This window comes from Biomphalaria glabrata, chromosome 5 (assembly GCF_947242115.1).
Source record: "Biomphalaria glabrata chromosome 5, xgBioGlab47.1, whole genome shotgun sequence".
Lineage (NCBI taxonomy): Eukaryota > Metazoa > Mollusca > Gastropoda > Planorbidae > Biomphalaria > Biomphalaria glabrata.
Genome location: NC_074715.1, coordinates 26,082,376 through 26,103,151, shown reverse-complemented (window position 1 = coordinate 26,103,151; position 20,776 = coordinate 26,082,376). Strand labels below are relative to the sequence as shown.

Sequence of the window (20,776 nt, the reverse complement as noted above, 5' to 3'; positions counted from 1 at the left end):
TAGTCCAGTGTGTAGCCTTCAGATTCACTACGTAACTTTTACGACTAAGTTTACATCTACCTGCGAGAAATCCTCTCATTTAAGTGAGAGTGTGTGCGCCACCCGCCCCGCCCATCCCATTTTAAGTGTACGACCCCTCCCTTTCCCACAAGCAGAGGGCGATTGCGATTATATTTATCACCAACACTCCCCGACATAATAAAAATATTTTATAATACTTTTTAATCCTAAGTATTTACATTAGTAACTAAATATTTACACAATTTGCATAATCATCAATTTAAAAAAGCTCACCAGTCAACCTTAGGGGTTGGTGATGGACGGAAGCAATGAGCGGAGAATCATCTCTACCTCCCTTCCCCTGAATGCTGTGATGTCTATATTATATAATGACTCAGGAGTCATTTTTTTCCACACATTCTCATGATTGCCATTTTCCCCATTTTGTCAGCTTTTCTTTAGTGAGAATCGTTATGGTTGCTATTTTTTTTGATAACGTCACCGATAGCCCATAGCCTAAAGATAACATATACGTTAACATTTTAAAACTACTTTCAAAATTAAGGTCGCTAATTAAAGAGTGCCTAATTATCCGGTGCCTAATTTTCCGTCTTGTCAAAAAGTGCCTAATTATCCGGTGCCTAAATTTCCGGGTGTCTAATTATCCGGTTGCCTAAATTTCCGGGTGCCTAAATATCCGGGTGCCTAAATTTCCGGGTGCCTAAATATCCGGTGCCTAAATATCCGTAAATACGCGGTGCCTAAATATCCGGTGCCTAAATTTCCTAAATTCATGTGAGTGCTATGTTTGCCCTGCATTAACTCATGACATACTACGAGAGTACATTCTCAAGGTAGAAGGAATAGAAGACAAGATCTCCACCTGCCTGTGTCTCCTTGTACGTAGACATACATCTACTTATAGTTAGCGTACAGAAATAAATCCAAATGTCCTCCATTCAAATGCTCTCATGTTTTTGTTTTGCGATCCCGAGAACAAAAACTATCAGGTCAGGCATCAAACCAGTGCCTTTTTTTATTGTTAGCAATCAATTGCAGTTATTGAACTGTTGGATCTGTATTTCGGGATCGATACGATACACTTTGTTTTTAGTTTCGAATCGATACAGTGATGCTCGATTTTCATATTCAATCATTACATCTGACTTTTAAAAATCGACATTTTCTTAGCTGAACAGAATGAAGACCTAAGTTAAAAAGTGTCCAACTAAGTTGTGCGTATGGCGGGAAAACATTCCACGAGGAACTGTGCACAGGAAAACGTCTGCAAAGTAAATAGGACAACAACAAAACAACTTTAAATTGCCCTTTCAAAAATCTTATCATCTTTACCCGAAACCAATTGATGACAAAGCAACTCGTCTAGCCATGCTTGCAGCAACGAAGGAGTTTAAACCAAAGAAGGAACTGATTGGGAAAGTAAAGAAGAAACGTGCATTGAAACCCACACTGCCCAGTGTGAACGACTCTTAAAACTCCATTAACTACTTATTCCTCTGGTGGGAACGCCTAGAAATCCAATTGTCTTTTTGTTCCTCTGCCTCCACAAAGCAATTTCGTGGTCTCCTGTCAATTTCGTGGTCTCCTGTCAATTTCGTGGTCTCCTGTCAATTTCGTGGTCTCCTGTCAATTTCGTGGTCTCCTGTCAATTTCGTGGTCTCCTGTCAATTTCGTGTGCTCCTGTCAATTTCGTGGTCTCCTGTCAATTTCGTGGTCTCCTGTCAATTTCGTGGGCTCCTGTCAATTTCGTGGTCTCCTGTCAATTTCGTGGTCTCCTGTCAATTTCGTGGGCTCCTGTCAATTTCGTGGGCTCCTGTCAATTTCGTGGTCTCCTGTCAATTTCGTGGGCTCCTGTCAATTTCGTGGTCTCCTGTCAATTTCGTGGGCTCCTGTGGACTTCGGGTATATGCCATCTTGGTTTGTACAGAAGAAGCATTAGTACGAACCACTTGTCTTACAGTTGTCGTACAAATAGGACTCAAAGTCAGATTATTTGCAGACGATTGCATAATATATAGAACAATAAAAACAACACAAGACACAGATATTTTACAAAGAGAATTAGATGAATTACAGAAATGGGAATCAAATTGGAGCATGTCTTTCCACCCAGTAAAATGCAGTTGTTAAGAGTAACAAAAAAACTAAAACAAATTAATTCCACTTATCTTATTCATGGCAAACCAGTAACACAGACTAAAAATGCAAAATACCTAGGTGTTATAATAAATGAAAAACTGTCATGGAATCCACATATTGATGAAACTACAAAAAAAATAATCAAACAAAGCATTAGGATTTATTAAAAGAAATTTCTATAAATCAAATAAGAACATAAAACTAAAATGTTATTTAACCTTGGTTAGGCCAATAATAGAATATGCATCCTCCGTTTGGGACCCCTCAACTCAAGAAAACATTAAGAAACTGGAACACACAAAATAGAGCGGTGAGATTCATAACAAACGAATATTCACATTTGACTAGAGTAACACCTTTAGTAAAATCACTAAATTTACAAAGCCTTCAGGACAGAAGGCTCAAAAGTAAGGTAGCAATCATACATAAAACACTGAACCATAATCTTCAAATACAAAAACAAAATTTAATAAAATACTTTGAAAGACACAAAGATAAAGGCACATTCCTCGTCCCATATGCTAGGACAAATTTGTACAAATACTCCTTCTTCCCTAGTGCTATTAGAGCATGGAATGGGTTGCCTGAGCTAGCCAGGAAAACCAGTGACTTGGCTGAATTTAAGTCATTGGTTAATATGCATGACTAAATGCATGACGCGTAGGACGTAATCATCTTCTTTTTTGAAGTAACGTCTGTATTATATAAGATAAGATAAGAATGGACAGTTCCTTGTCACTGTGCCAATGTCTAGTCACTATTGTATGTCTAGACTCAATGGACAGTTCCTTTTCACTATGCCAATGTCTAGTCACTATTGTATGTCTGGACTAAATGGACAGTTCCATGTCACTATGCCAATGTCTAGTCACTATTGTATGTCTAGACTCAATGGACAGTTCCTTGTCACTATGCCAATGTCTAGTCACTATTGTAAGTCTGACTCAATGGACAGTTCCTTGTCACTATGCCTATGTCTAGTCACTATTGTATGTCTGGACTCAATGGACAGTTTCTTGTCACTATGGCAATGTCTAGTCACTATTGTATGTCAAGACTCAATGGACAGTTCCTTGTCACTATGCCAATGTCTAGTCACTATTATATATCTTGACTCAATGTACAGTTCCTTGTCACTATGCCAATGTCTAGTCACTATTGTATGTCTAGACTCAATGGACAGTTCCTTGTCACTATGGCAATGTCTAGTCACTATTATATGCCTGGACTTAATGTCTAACCAAGCTGTATAGTCTTTATGTCCAGTCACTTGTGTAGTTGCCCACGTCTCTGTTACCTGTTTTTGGCCTCCAGTTGGGCTATGAGCTCCCTCTGAGCTTGGTTGCTGTCCACGCTGAGGTTGAGTTCCGCCGTCGACCTCGACTGAAAACAAAGCAAAATGTTCAATCAGTGAAATGAATCATCTTTCATGGTTTGTATTTAGGACATCAAGTGTACTACTTGACTGCATGAAATCTAATCTACGTGACTGCATGAAATCTAATCTACTTGACTGCATGAAGTGTTATCTACCTGACTGCATAAAGTGTTATCTACTTGACTGCATAAAGTCTAATCAGCCATAACTCATTAACAATGTCAAAAGCAACAACGGAATACCATGGTAAAGGATTACATTCATGATAATAATGTCCTAAGGTCCTAAGTTCGAGTCTCTATATGTCTGCAGTTTTGAAGAGTTATAAAATTTTGAAATTCCTGCCACTTACAAAGCCGCTGTGCCTAATGTTAAAGAAAAGGGGGAAGGGGTACTTTTGGTCTTCTTTTATCGTCTGTTCTTTCTTCCAAAAGTCAATACCACTAATATTAAGTCCTCCAGATGTCTCATTTTGGTAGCCTCTTGGTGTGACGGTTTGCCATCCTTACCAGCAGAAATCAAAGCAGTATCTGAGTTGATACTAAAGGAGAATATTCTTTGTTTATTTGGTTCTGGGTGGCTCTCATACGAAATAAATACTGCGAGAAAATATGTTGCCCTTAAAAGAACCGTTCCTACACTGTGTACTATCTCACAACTCTACACATCTGTGTGTGTCACGTGATCCAGCTCTAGGAGAGCAGATTTATGGACTCGAGTTGATATTCCAACGTTTCTGACTCCAAACACAAGCCTACAACGTACTACAAAAGTGTTATAAAAATTATTTGTGAATTATAGAAAGGTAAATAATTATCGAGGTTGTGTACCGGTAGGCCTACTAATATCAAGTTTTCACAACTATTTTGCAGGGCTCTGACTGCCTCCGACACATGACCTAAAGCCTATATGTTATACCAGGGGGTAGCTAACCTTTGGCGCATGCACCAAAAGTGGCGCATTGAACAATTTTAAGTAGCGCATTTCACCCCGAGAAAAAAAAAGCATGCCTGATCGCAAAAACTAATTAAATGACGAATTTGTAGAAAGAAAAAGAAAAAACTTCAACAGGAATTTAATTGATAAATTATTTCGACGCTCAAATCGACCGACATGTTTAGAATTTTAATCAGACCGATAAACCCAAAGCATGTTGGTTTTTTTTTATTATTGATAGCATAAGATTTTGTGTGTGTACATACTGTCTACTGCTTTTCTCGTAAGCATTTGACTAAGCGGCTGACATTTTTGATGTTACCTAGTTAAGCTTTTCATTTTTAGAGGAATCGATGATAATTTCAACATTTTTGAAGAACTTATTGGCCGTTACTCTAAGGAGAAACAAGATGGTTAGACCTTTCAGGAATCAAAGTCATGTCCATGACATCATCAATGTATGTTTAGTAGGCCTAACTTAAAACCGTAAAGAACTGGTAGAGTTACTGGAACTAATCTTGCGTAAAAGAATTTCGGATTGTCCTCTTATGAGATATCATAGCTTTATACACAAAGAGGCTCTGAGAATGGAAAAAAAATGAATTTGCAGCATGTTATGGATACCAGTTGAGAAATATTTGAATAAAATTTGGAACAATAGGATAAATAAGAAGATAGTTCAAAGAAAAAAAATGATTTGTTAGATCGTTTATTGTGAGGTGCGTTAACTTTCTAAAGAAAAAGGTCTCAGTAGATTTTGGAAACTGGAAAATATTGCAAATGATTTGCGACAAGAGAAAGATGTTCAGGTCGTATGCATGATGGAAAATGGATGTTTCATTAAGCACTTGTAGCTGATGATACCACACATCTCAATGACTTAAACGTAAAACTGCAAACTGAGGTCACAATATGAACTCTTAATATCTCAGATTTGGTGAAAGCAAGCTCAGGAGTCTTGCTAAAGCTTGTTATATATATTGTGACTGTATGTAAAACTGTTCTTTTATTTAAAACTGTTAACAGTGTGCATCAACTAGTGTTAGTCTTTAGGCCAAAGGAGTGTTCCCTTCCTCTACAACACACTCATATATACAAATGACCAACTTTAAAGGACTGAAAATTGTACAATTTGTTAGCGGCGCATCTGAATTAGAAGTGAAATAAAAAAGGGGCACGAACGCAAAAAGTTGCAGCCCCCCCCCCCCCCTCTGTGTTTTACCTAGACTGGAAAACAAAGACAAATTCATATCCGATTGTTATTCACCCTGAATCTTGGGAGATGTTTTGTCTTAAAAAGTAATGATTTTTAGTTTTCAAAGTTTAAAAATAATGCAATTCCATTTTGCGGATTTTAAATAATCACATTTCTTTTTAGTTCCTATTGAGATAATATTTCAACAATCCTAGATCTAAATAATTCAAGCCTGTTGATTTTAACTATCTTATGATTTCAGATTGTACATTTAAATAGATTGATTTTATAGATCTTTATAGATCTAGATTCTGAATCTAAAAATTGCAAAATAATCATTTTGAGACTAGTGTGCTCTTATATTTGTATTGTTCAATTCCTAGGAATAAGCATTATAATGATTATTAGAATTAAATGTTACATAAGTTAGGTTTAAAAAAAACAGCTTTACTTCTTATAGACAAAACATTTTGTTTCAGCTTTTGGAAGTTTTTCACGAAATTTGTGGGTATGTGTCAAGAGATCGGCTCGTCCAGTATAGGTAAGATATATATAGCTCTGTGATACTCTTATTAAGTTTACGCAGCTATTGTGCTTGATTCAGGCACCTAACCGATTGCATATGTACTAATATCAAGTTCTCACAACTATTGTGCATAGTTCTGAGTGCTGACTGATTGCGCATGTACTAATTGCGCAAACAAACATTTGGTAATGATACAATCAAACAAATCAACCCAAGCAAGTCACAAAGGACGCGTACAACTGATTATCGGATGCTTCAGTGATGAGAATCATCCTAACAATATCAGTTCACGTGAAGTCATTCTATTAAACGAACTAAACAAACAAAAAATAAAAGAACAAAAGAATAAGAAATCACTTTCGGACTGGCGAGTGGCTATGCTAATAGGTTCCCAGGGCGTAGTGTCCACAACAATAGCACTGGGAGCGGTCATTTTTTGTCTGTGACAGGTTGAATATATTAATTGTTGTCTTCCTAAACGTAACGTTAGTAGCATAAAATGGCGGGAACAAATTATATACAACATTATCCAGAGAATGTCAACACTATTTGATGTGATTCATTCATTTAGTTTGGTGTTTAGTTAAGCAACAGGATAATAGTTGGATTTGATTTTACAGATTTAGAAAAAAACAAAAAAAACTTGGCCCTAATTATAATAATTTAAAATCAACTAAAATGATTAGGGAAACATTTATCCCTCTTCTTCCCCAGAGTTTACATTAGGGATAAACACACACACACACACTACTGCCAACATTTTCAGAGCTGTGACGTTCTTGTCAGACAAACCTTGGCTTTTATTTCCTGGGATAAGAAAGTCTTAACACTTGAGAGACCACGTGATTAGCGACATCCCATGAGGATGGCAGTAACTTTCTAGATGTTCTGAGTACTATTATTGCAGTTCATGTGTTAAGAAAAATTGTTTTTAATTTTAAATTGTGTTCTTACACAATAATAGCAGTTTCGATATTATTTTAGTACTTCTGGTTCAAGTTTACATTAACTGTTCACATATGGTATGCTCTCTGGACTCTATAGGGCAGACGATGTTAAGGTCACCTGTTTCTTTGGCCAACGGTAAACGACTAGTGTGTCATAGGGCCAACACAACGACCAACCGCCTATAGTTTCCCCAACTAATGTCAGGTACCCTTTAGAGTTAGGCGAACTCAGGAGCGCCCTAAAAATCCCGAAATTCAAAATCTCAGTCTTCACCGAGATTCGAAGTTTCGAACCCAGGACCCCAGGTTCGGAAGCCAAGTGCTTAATCACTCAGCCACTGCGCCCCCGGGTTAGGATATAATACTATTCAATTTTGATGAAGCATTCGAAACAATTGAAACGTACTGGGACTTGGTCTCACAGAATAAGATACGGTTTTGAATTTCAAACCAAATGTGTGTCATTAATTGAAATCTAAAACCAGATCTACTCGGTGGTTTATAGATTGTCATATAGATCAATGGTTAATTGACAATACTTTATAGATTGTCATATAGATCAATGGTTAATTGACAATACTTTATAGCATCTATCATCTCAAAGAAACATTTTAATTGGACTAAGCCAGGAGCGCAGTCAAGCAGAACTTTATGACTTCCATGTGCAAAGTTGTCAAAAGTTGTGTCAGTATAAGATCCACCTACTGTTGCCCCCCCCCCAACCATAAAGTGAAAGAACCATCAGGCAACTCACCTGGACCACTTGTTTAAAGACACTCCTCCATGACGAGCCGTAACACCAGTCGTATAAATCTGGTGTCATCTCTATTGGTGACATCATCATTTTCAAATCTATTTCATATCCGGGATACACACCAAACAAAGCAATCCTTATCCGGGATGGAGAAACGAGCACATCCGGGGAGTCAGTATAATCCCACTACCAATGCTGACGATGGCTATGAAGTAGCTGACATAATGCTTTTTTTTTCAACAGCCAAGCACAAGTCAAAGTGAGATGTGAAAGAAGACAACATTTTTTTTACATTTGTCCCCAGGTCTCAAGAACACATTTGGTAACATCTCCAGTACCAGTAAATGGAAACGAGGTCACGTTTTAATTCGAATAATAGATCTAGTAAATTGAAAGTTAAACACAATGTCAGCACAAAGCAATCATTTTTAGAACAAATTTGAGATGAAAAGTATTACAAAATCAATTCCTCTTCTATGAATCTGATAGCGGTCTAAAAGTTCTCTCTGTTTGTACTTCTTCTAATTCTTCAGTATTGCAAGAAGTCTTTCCACTGAGCGTTCACATCAAGTTCTAGTATTACACTCCAGCTCATTTCTAAATAACACGGTGCGCAAACTGTTTTTTGAACAACTCGTTACTAAATACAAAGAAACATTGGAGTCGTGAACGGCAATACCCACTGAAAGCGTGTTCAGAATAGCCCAATTTAATTTTAAGATATTGATATTATAACAATAAAACCAGAGTTTTCGCTTTGTGACCAATGAACTAGGTTTTTCCCCCAAAGTTATACATTAAACAGTCAAATTTCTAAAAAAAAAAAAAATCATTGGAGCCGTTTACGAAATTTTGAAAAGCCCTTTCCACTTTTTCTCACGACCTTTTTGAACCCATGAAAAGTTTGCAATCTAATAGGAGGTCTGGTACTGAAACAAAAAGTTTTACCACACGCATTTACATAGAATACATAAGAAAGCTCACAAACTTGCAACCACTTAATCATGTTAAAAAAATCAACTTAAATAATAAGAAAGCAACTAGAAACTTTTAGTCACTGTAGACATAAAAATACAAAGAAATAGAAATTCCACAACAATGACCAATAGTGTGACAAAAGTCAAGGGAGGTCAGCTATTTAGACTAGGCGAAGACAAAAGTTTCCCGTGTGACCGGACTGTAAGGGATGACGACCCTGTGTGACCGGACTGTAAGGGATGACGACCCTGTGTGACCGGACTGTAAGGGATGACGACCCCGTGTGACCGGACTGTAAGGGATGACGACCCCGTGTGACCGGACTGTAAGGGATGACGACCCCGTGTGACCGGACTGTAAGGGATGACGACCCCGTGTGACCGCACTGTAAGGGATGACGACCCCGTGTGACCGGACTGTAAGGGATGACGACCCTGTGTGTTGTTTGTTTGTTGGCCCATACGTCAACTATTAAGTGTCCCAGGAAGCTTTAAGTCTCATCAAGTTTTAGAGCTATTGATTGGGTCAAATCAATACATCACCATTTTCCCACATCGTCATGTTGACCAATAAAAACATTTCTCAAGAAACATTGCACCGTCGCTTTTAAATGTTTTATTATTGAACGCTGTGAGGCAAGGAGGGGCGGATTAGGGCTGCGTTAGACCATTGGCCATTAACTTCCTTGTGGGGAGCCTTTGACATTTACTCTGGAAGTATGAGAACTGGTAATACGATTTCCAAATAGTCATCACCTCAAAATGGGTAACAACCATGGGCGTAGCCAGGGGGGGGGGGTTCTTGGGGTTCAAACCCCCCCCCCCCCCCCCGAAATGAAATCTCCCCCGCAGGGGGGGGGACGGAATTAAGTGACTGATATTTGCTTTCATTTTGTTTATTTTAGGTGAGATTTTAATACTAAATCATCACTAACCACAGCACAGCCGAGGCAGTTTTGAGTTAAAAACCCTCTACCAGGGGGTTTTGAGTTTAAATCCCCCTACCAGGGGGTTTTGAGATTTTAAAAACCCCCATCAGGGGGTATTGAGATACAAATCTCTCTACCAGGGGGCTTTGAGTTTAAAACCCCCCACAGGGGGTTTTGAATTTTAAACCCCTACCAGAGGTTTTTGCAGTTAAATCCCCCTCTTCTATAAAACAAAACAAAAAAAAAATGCAAACAACAATCCCCAAATTCCAACAGCACAGTTGAGGAAGATTTTGATTTTAAAACCCCATCCAAAATTTACGATAACCCCATCTTCAATATAAAAAAAGCAAATTACACACTCAAAATTCTATGAGCGTAGCCAAAGGGGTTTTGAGTTTAACCCCCTCCCCCTTCCAGTTGGGGTTTGAAGCTAAAAAGTACCTCTTCAATATAAAAAAAAGCAAATTACACACTATAAAATCTATGGGCGTAGCCAAGGGGGTTTTGAGTTTAAATCCCCCTCCTCCAGATGGCTTTTTCTTTAAAGTTTAAAACCCCTCCAGATGGTTTTGAGTTTAAAATTCCCCTACAGAGCGTTTAAAATTGAAAACCTCTCTCTTCAATATTATTTTTAAGCAAACTACAGTCACCAAATTCTATGATCGTAGCTAAATGGGGTTTTGAATTAAAAAAAAAAAAAGCAGAGATTTTTTAGTTTAAAACCCCTCAACAGATGATTTGATGAAAAAACTTTCCTTTTCGATATAAAATCTAAAGCGAAATACAGGCATGTAATTCCAAGAGCGTAGTCAAGAAAGGTTACAAATTTCTACCAGTGGCTTGGGCTCCATTAATTAAGTGTGAATAGTCTTCTGCCGAAATTGAAAATCATTAAATGTGTCGCAACAAAGATGGCTAAGACAGATTTTAGGAGTCGGTCATAGAGATCGGGTCTAAATCAAAGAAATCATATGCCGAACTGGGAGTCGAATCCTTAGTAAGGCTGTGACAGAGCGTCGCATGAGGTTTTGCGGGACATGTTTTCCGACAAAATGAATTACGCAAAATAAGAGTTGCGGAAACAGCTTGCCAGAAAATGCGCCTAACGGCGCGAGAGGGTCAAAGTCAGTAAGAATTACACATTAGGTTTTTGAAATAAAACTTTTTAATAGCAAGATAATGCACTGTAGATACCTCAGAATATGCATTTTGTTGGCTTTCAATACCAGAAATAGTGCTCGGCGGCGGGGCTTCGCCCCGCGCTGGGGGAGCGCTGCGAGCTCCCCCAGACCCCCTTGCTAGCAAGGGCGGGGAGTCTACAATAAACAATAAACGTCTTTCGAAAGGGTCAGAATGTAATAAAGATTAATTATGTACACACACACACACATATATATTTTTTTTTCGCGGGGGGGGGGGGGGGGGGAGGTCGGGGGGGGGGATCCCCCCCCCAAACCCTCCCCGAAAAAAAATCCTGGCTACGCCCATGGTAACAACAACAGAAAAAAAAGCCATAAAAAATTACGTATAATAAAAAATTTCATAAAGAACGTTCCTTAGACTATAGCCAAAAGTGTCATCACCAAAGTACCTTGGATTATAACCAAAAGTGTCATCACCAAAGTACCTTGGATTATAACCAAAAGTGTCATCACCAAAGTACCTTGGATTATAACCAAAAGTGTCACCAATAAAATACCATATATAATAACTTAAAATGCTATTAACAAAGTACCTCTGATTATAACTGAAAATATCACATATAAAGTATTTGAGTACTAACACTATCACCAATAAAGTATGAGTACTAAAATATCACCAATAAAGTATTTGAGTACTAAAAGTATCACCAATAAAGTATTTGCGTACTAAAAATATTACAACATTCCTAAAGTACCTTGGATTATAACCAAAAATGTCATCACTAAAGTACCTTGGATTATAACCAAAAATGTCATCACTAAAGTACCTTGGATTATTACCAAAAATGTAAAAGTTTCTTAATGGAACTTTCGAATATTACATAACGCCAAAAATTATCTATTTATCACCTCCCTTTTTCCCCTTTTGTAACTAATTATAACAAGACTAAATAACACTCCCTCCTTTTTCCAAGAGTAACAAGAAAATTCGAATTTTACAAAAGACTTATTTATTAATTATCATTTTCGAAAATCAACGTTTTTTATCCTAGTGATGGGAAAAGTATCATTTTCTTTTGGTGCTTTGTTGAGGTGTCAGTTTTACCCAAGTACTGTACACATACATCGGGCGCCGCGTTGCGAAACCCGCGGTGTTAAAAACAACGTGGAGTTTTTATGTTTTCATTTTTCATTAATATATTGTGAAAACTCGTCGTATAGTTCTTCTGCGAAAGTCGGACCCGCGAAAAGTCGGACTGTTATGGTGAGTGTGTGTGTGTTAGTGCTTCCTAGGTGAAGATGAAGAGATCTTCGCTGATTGGTTGGTGGTTGTGTGGAATGATGAAATAGGAGCTGATTGGTCATAATACAAATATGAAGACTGAAGGACGACCCAAAGAAGCGAGAGTGTAAGTGTGTGTGTGTGTGTCTTATAGAGAGTTAGATTTGTTCAGATATCAGTTTATGTCATTGGATTTCAAGTTGAATTCGTTTGTGCAGTAATCAAACGTAGAATTCGTCTGTGCAGTAATCAAACGTAGAATTCGTCTGTGCAGTAATCAAACGTAGAATTCGTCTGTGCAGTAATCAAACGTAGAATTCGTTTTGTTCACAGAAAAAGTTGAATTCAAGTTTTTTCAAGTTCTATCATTTAAATTATTTGTTAGATCGGTTTAGCTGTTTAGTAGCTATCTGGTGTTATAAGTCAAACGGGCCCGCAAAAGTCAAGGGACCAATGATACTGATATTTCATTTGAAAATTTTTTTTGTTTTGTTAGTAACAAATCTTCAGCCCCCCCCCCCCACCTCCTCCTCCCTTGTAACAAATCGTAACCAATTTGAATAACCCTCTCCTTAGGCCGTTACGTAATATCCAGACGTTCCAAAAGTCCCGAGGATGGTCAGAAGGACCCTCACTTAAATTACCCGAGCTAGAACCCACGATTAGTATTGCGAATCATTTTTATGTGAGCTTGTGTGCGTCGTTGATCTTGAATCTGCATAAAATACAAATTTGATGAAACCATTATATATCCCAATGAAATGTTTGTTCTTTTGTATTCAAATGACAATGTTTATAAAGTAAAAGGAGACCATTTATAAAAGCAAATGAACTTTCATAAACAGCGAGGTCACTATTGACTTAATATTGAATATACACAAACAGACCTCGGCCTTATTATCTCGATACCGTCAAGCAATGAAGCTTAGAACTTAGGACTGAGACATATCACATTAAGTGCACTGTTGAAATACAGTTGTTTTTTTCCCTAATACAAGAGTAAAAAAATTGAATGTCATAGACAGAAAAGATGTTTATGTTAACAAAGTTTTACCAAGGAAAACATTTATTAGAAACAGAAATAAATATGTCACTATTTCGTAAAGACTAAGTCTTCCTGCTCATGCCTCTCTCTCTCTCTCTCTCTCTCTCTTTCTTGATGACATGTATGTATTCCATTCCAAGCTAGACATATTGAACACTAATGTAAGATTCCCATAAAGAGTTATTTCATTGTCTAATACTCAGACATTTAGATCTAGTGTTGTATTCTATCGACTAACACTCACGAACACACCCAAACACACACACACACCCCTCATGACATTCACTTCCTTGGTGACACAAAATGTCAATGTCATAACGACAAAGTAAAAATCTTGGCAGACAGACTTCACATTAACATCTGACATATTGTAAACATAAATAGTGAAAAAAGAAAGAGAATGAAATTTGTATTTTTCTATCAATGAGTTGAACGCTACCCAGAGTTTATTTCTCGAAACTTGGCAAATGTAACATGAAACCAAGCGAGAACCTAGAAATTATATGCACACGTAATCTCGTAGCATTTTGTGACAATGAATGTCAAGACATGAGAATGTAATTAGATCGAGTTGAATTATTGACTTATTTGTTTTCATCCAAAATTTCAGAATTACTTTTCATCTTTTCTCAGAATGGACACATTCTGGCCCTCCCTGACCCATATACTAAATCTAACCCAAGGCAATACACGTCAACCTGGGCAAGGGAGGACGGGTTGTTGCGACCCAGGCCAACATGTATGAGTAAACAAAAGCTTCAAATCTTGTGTAGACATTCTGCAGGGCAAAAACAACTCCTAGCCGGCACACTATCACCCGTGTTGGTCTGATAGGACTGACAGATGTTCTCAGTATGAAGGGTTTATAGTTAAAGCATTTGAGTGCCATAAAAACACAAAGATATTCTAAATATAAAACAACTACATAATGTCTCCCCTTTTTACAAAGCGTATATCAACTCACTCTGTCTGTCTGGTACAAAGTTGATATCAACTCACTCTGTCTGTCTGGTACAAAGTTGATATCAACTCACTCTGTCTGTCTGGTACAAAGTTGATATCAACTCACTCTGTCTGTCTGGTACAAAGCGTATATCAACTCACTCTGTCTGTCTGGTACAAAGCGTATATCAACTCTGTCTAGTAAAAAGTTTGAAAACGTTTTTTTTCCCACTTCCTATTCTCGGATCAAGTTGGAACTTTGCACAATTATTCATGACAAGACATCAATCAATAAATTTAACCAATTAGCTAATTAATTGCTGGTGATTAATTATTTTTATATGGAAATATCGGGAATAAATGATACTTAATTAGAGATGTTGATGTATGTATGAGTTTAATCCCTTCATTAAGTTTTGACAAGTTTTTTCTCCAACTCCCCATTCTCGGATAGAGTTAAAAGTTTGCTTAATTATTCCTAGTCGATGATAATACACGAATCAATACGAACATTAACCAATTAGTTAATCATTTAGTACTACTTAATTAATTTTGTTAATATAGCAGAAAGAGAGCTAAACCCTGTATTTTTTAGAAAAATAGCAGTAGCTAGCGGTTCTTTCCCTTAAATAAGCTTTGTTTTTAAAAAGTTTTTTTTCTCTCCTCATCAGCCTACAGAAATTCTGATTTCTTGTCTTCCCAAGGCTACACCACAAGGACGCACACAGTTTTTGTTACTTTATTCATTAGTCACTACGTCTAATGTAAATGATATTTAGTTTCTATTTTACTTTGTGACATAGTCAAATGTAACTAATTGTGTAACTATGTAACAATATCAAAATACTATTGCTGAATAGGTCGCTTTGCTTCTATGTATTTTCATAACTTTTACTTTGTCACGTGAGCGTGTTTTTATTTCCATGTTCCAACGTATGTTGACGTATGTGTGTGTGTGTGTGAGAGAGAGAGAGAGAGACAAAGAGAGAGAGAGAGAGAGAGAGAGTATATAATTTTGTTGGTCTCAATTCCGAACCTATATTTTCGCCTGCAATAACAAAAACTGTTTTATTGACATCGCGACACGACCGCACTAGAGAACGCCCCGGCTTGAATCAATACCTCCCCCTCCTCAGAAAACAAAGCCAACCATTAGTGAGAAGTCACTCGACTCTTTGCTTGAAAGTCAGGACGCTAAACTCTTATTTCTGTTACTAAAAATGCAGGGCCCATAGTTTAACAGCAGATATAGTTTAGAGATTTATTTCCTTGAATAGGTGTCACAGGCCAATCAAAAGCTTTCACTCTTTGACTGCTTTTAAAACCCTTGGTACATTTATTCATCGGGTGGCTGGCCACATTACAAACCTGATTGTTATTTGTGGCTGCAAGAATATTATGTCTAAATTATTTAAATTTATAATGTATGAAATTGCAAAAAGAAAAGAATCTGTTATTTTATTTTAATTTTAAACATACATATTAATCTTGCAGTAAAACAAACAGATTCGAACTGATGTTTTGATTTTGATCAAGTTCTCCTGCATAACTGGCACAGATGCAGAACAAAGATCATCTTACACACATTCACACTAAGCTTAATCCGTGAGGAGACTGGCAGAGAAATAGAATGTTTATATTTGATTCACGCCAGTACCAAACGTCTAGAATCTAGCATCCAATGTGTATTTCTAGAAATATTGTGTGTGTGTGCAGGCAGGTTTACCTCCATGTAGGCTGTGTGGTCACCAAGGGGGTCTCACCCTTTTTTACAAACTCAAAAAAATAACAACATGCAATTGAAATTATAAAAAAAAACATGCATAGTAATTGTATTTTTAAAAGAGATGAGGAAGATAAGGTCGATTCTGAAAGTTAACTTACTATATTTCTATCTTCAATTCTAAAAGTTATCCTACTATATTTCTCTTCTATATTTCTATCTTCAATTCTAAAAGTTATCCTACTATATTTCTCTACTATATTTCTATCTTCAATTCTAAAAAGTTATCCTACAATATTTCTCTACTATATTTCTATCTTCAATTCTAAAAAGTTATCCTACTATATTTCTCTACTATATTTCTATCTTCAATTCTAAAAAGTTATCCTACAATATTTCTCTACTATATTTCTATCTTCAATTCTAAAAAGTTATCCTACAATATTTCTCTACTATATTTCTATCTTCAATTCTAAAAGTTATCCTACAATATTTCTCTACTATATTTCTATCTTCAATTCTAAAAAGTTATCCTACAATATTTCTCTACTATATTTCTATCTTCAATTCTAAAAGTTATCCTACAATATTTCTCTACTATATTTCTATCTTCAATTCTAAAACGTTATCCTACAATAATTCTCTACTATATTTCTATCTTCAATGGACTCAGTAGAAGAGTTTCTAAGCGCTTAACTTCCAAACCGAGGGGGTCAGGGTTTGAATTTCGGTGAAGAATGGGATTTCGAATTTCGGGACTTTTAGTGCGCACTTGAGTCCGCTAACTCTAATGGGTACCTGACATTGGTAACTCATTGGTTGGGGAAAGTTGTGCTGACCTCATGACTCCTTAATTAACCATAATGGAAACAGGTGAGCCGTGGTCTGCCCTATAGATCGCAAGGTCTGAAAGGGGCCCTTTATTACACTTTTTAATTTCTGTCTTCAAACAATGTGAGAAACTTTTAAATATACTTTTTTAAATATCATTTTGTGCATTTTTAATTAAAGAATTATAAAGAGGGTAAAGGTCTTTTATCTGCCCTCTACAGTGTATCTGAGGGCATAATGTATGAGAGTGTATTATGCCACGCACACCACTGAGTGATGTTTGATCTACGATTATTTCATTCCACTACACTATTGTATTGGAATGATACACACCCCATTCAGAGTTCACTGTACAATTGACCTTCATCCTGACGGACTCTTGATCATCTCGGATCAATCCACTTATGGCACTTGTCGTTTACCACAATGCCTGATATTGAACTATTTCATTCTACCTCACTCAGTCACTACCCCCCCCCTCTCTCTCTCTCTTGTAGTTTTATCTCTTCCATTCTGTTCATATCTAAGTTAGTTACATAATCTTCGCGCTCTGTGATAGTAAAGTAAACAAAAAGGTAGATTCCAGTTGAATAGACACTAAAGTGTCGCACTGAAAACTAAACAACCCATGAGACATTACACTTGACTCCATCTTTACACTACTCTAGTGCTCATTACTTTAGAATGCACAAGTCAAACTAAAATCATCCTTCCATAGAACTGAAGTCATGCATCTCACTATCTGGGGGACATTGAATAGTAGATTATGGCTAAGACTGCCGAGAGACATATTTTACAAACCACTTCTATCTAGAACTAGTTTAGACATTTCCCAAAGATTCCAACTTTCCATATTGCACCCAAGCAGTTTTTTTGTTGTTATTGTTGTTGTTTTTTGAATTTGTTTGTTGATTCCTTGTTAATTATAGTCTCATTTGAACTTGTACTATCTTAGGTTTTAAAATTTGTTTTAATAGATATATTTTCACATTGCAGATTAATAATATTATAATAAGCATATTTAGATATATCAAAATTTTATTTTTTTCGGCACTGGACTGTTTTCTTTTTATATATCTCTTTCTTTATTTGTGCAATAGTAAGTTGTCGGATGATGAGGAGGTTGAAATGATACAAGTAGAACTTGTTACAAGCACGTTGTGTAGCAAAGAAAGCAACAGAAGTGAACTGAATGTGGACATAACCAAAGAATCTGCAACTCTAACAAGCTCAAAAGATTCCGTCTTATTCTAACTTACTTCAAAACTGAACTGGAAAAAGATTACCAGCAACAACTAGGAAAGGGGCGGATGCTGTTTTAAAGATCCGGTGTCTAGATTAGCATGAAAAAGTCATGTATTCCATGGAACTATTTGAGCAGTTACTCAATGAAGCATAAAAGTCATGCATTCCATGGAACTATTTGAGCAGTTACTCAGTGAAGCATAAAAGGTCACTGGTCTGTTCATTCATTGAGCACACACAGACGCACGTTTTCGTCAGTTTTTAAATTTTCATACCGGTCGATACACTGAAAGTCTATTTCTTCTCGGCCCCTTGCATTATTAAAATGCCATTCCAATGTCTTTGCAACGTAGTGACAATCTTGGGCTCTTGGAACTTCCAATTTTTAAATGTAACTTGAGACAACTTTCTGCAGTGAAATTCAATTTCCTTCAAGAGATTCCTTGAAAATAAAGTGTTTTTTCGCTAACGTAAACCTAGGCAATGTAGACATTCTTGTTTTTTTAGCGGCTCCTGAAAGGGGAAAAGACGCTATTAGTTTTATGTGGCCTATCTGTCCGTCTGTCTGTCCATCCCGTTTAGATCTCGTAAACTAGAAAAGATAGTGAAAATCCGACATCACAATATTTTAGGCCATTCAAAGTTCTGATGCAACGGCTACTTTTTTCTTTTCTGTAAGCGAAATATCTAATTTTTTAAATCACTTATGCAAGCAGTTTTTTCATAAAAATACACCACTTTTACAACTATTCATTATTAAAAGTAACAAACACTTGAGGCTCTTAATTAGGGGTGATGTATATTTCGAACATACTTATGCAAACGGTTGTAGATTTTTTGCCATTTTTTTTTTATATTTGTATTGTTAAGTAATGTAAGTTCTGTTATACTAATACTACATTTACACACAAAAAATGTTTATTATTTTTTAAAGAGAAAAAATCTATTTAGTATGCATATAAGTCAGACATAATTTAAAACAACAATTAAAAAGTAGTTTTTCATATTATCGCGTGAACCTTAATGTCACACAGGAATCAGAAATGCCCAACCAAAGAAAAAAAAAATTATTAATTTTATTTTATTACGAAAATGTTTTATTCTCGAGGATAAGAGATTGGCCCTTTACAAAACAATTAGATCAATTAGATATTCATTATAAGACATCAGTTAGGCCAGCAGGTTCACACCTAACTTCACATTCACTTTCCCCTCTTCTTTGCTCTGCTGGACCGCTGGGGCACCACACGAGATCTGTTAACCTTTTTTTCTCCATTATTTTCTGTCATTTGTCTTTGATAGAATTTCATTCTGATAATATTGAAACCTGCCTTTTTACCTGCCTGGGTGGACCACTCCGGGGGACGATTTTCAGTTTCTGTTACCACACAAACTGTCTTTGTAACCTTGTTTTTAACTGAACTTAAAACTTGGAACCAATAGTTTCTTGCATTTTAAATTTCAACCTGCGTCTTTTTAACGCACTTCAAGGGCTTGAAATTTTAGAACCATTGTTCATTGAAATAGGATCGTTAAAGGATATGTATACACATATATTGCCATTACTATTAATACTATATTGCCATTACTATTAATACTATACAGAGAGAGAGAGATAAATATATATATATATATATATATATATATATATATATATATATATATATATATATATAGAGAGAGAGAGAGAGAGAGAGAGAGAGAAAGAGATAGAGAGTATATGGTTATTGTTAAAGATTCAGTGTTAAAAGTAAATTATAGCTTATTCATGAGTTAGTCTGTAGTCTATACAAGTAACTTATTATAACTCTATCACTGACTTACTACGAAAGTATTTGGCTCACGTTATGGATGACTAATGACATTGAATGCCCGTGCCAGAGTTACACATGAACTACCGAACTATTTATGATCTCATGGTGACATCAGTTTTAGGCTTCAAGGCTAAGATACAGAGGACGACAGCAAAGAAAAAAGTCAAGCCAAAAACACAATTTCCGAGTGAATGCTGCAATAGACCCAACCTAGCCATGCCTTCAATGCAAGCTGCTTAACAAAGGAAATATCTGACTAGGAAATGAGAGTCTGTTTATTTCGGACAACAGAGTAGGAGCTCCTTAACCAACCTTAGGAAATAATTTCTTAATGTCCATTTTAGGACATCTGTATTGGCTTTTTCAAATAAGCCCAGGGTAAAACTGTATTAAATGATTTTCTTGCCCAAAACTAATAGAAATAAATGTATCGCCCAAAGCTGACAGCAAATATTTATACAGACATGTAACTAAAATAAAATCCCATACACATACATGTGTACTCATAGAACACGCGGCGACACGGTCTATAACCTAATTGAACAAGCAACTCTGTAATCAATAGAGCAAGCAGCTTTCCTACGCCATGACAGAATGCAAACAAACGTCTTAGCACAAAAGTCGATTTTTTTTCTCCATTCGCCTGTTTCACCCTACACTTTTGAAACAAGTGCTTTAACTCTTCCATTCTTCAGTCATTATCTCCCCTTGTCTTCTAATTAGTCGTTCAATAATTGTCATTGTCAAGCGTCTAGCTACGAGAGTTGCGGAGAGTTGAGCTTTTTTTATGAGTCGATGATAAACAGATAGACATGGGAAGTTTCTATGTCGGACCAGCTTGGACTAGGTAGATATTTCTCATTCGATACTGCATGAGCCTTTCATTAAACTGGCAGCTAGCGTCGGGTCAAATGAATAATCAAATGAAGGTAGCTAGGACACAGTTT

General features: G+C 36.5%; 1 protein-coding gene across 2 annotated transcripts in view; it reads right to left on the bottom strand.

Annotated features, from left to right (window-relative positions):
• Window positions 1-20,776, bottom strand: part of LOC106061840 (dystrobrevin beta-like) — a 161,790-nt gene that overhangs the window by 23,768 nt on the left and 117,246 nt on the right. For both annotated transcript variants that reach the window (XM_056028843.1, XM_056028844.1), the window contains one exon: window positions 3,458-3,543. In XM_056028843.1, coding sequence (XP_055884818.1) covers window positions 3,458-3,543 — 86 coding nt within the window. The remainder of the gene's footprint in view (window positions 1-3,457; window positions 3,544-20,776) is intronic.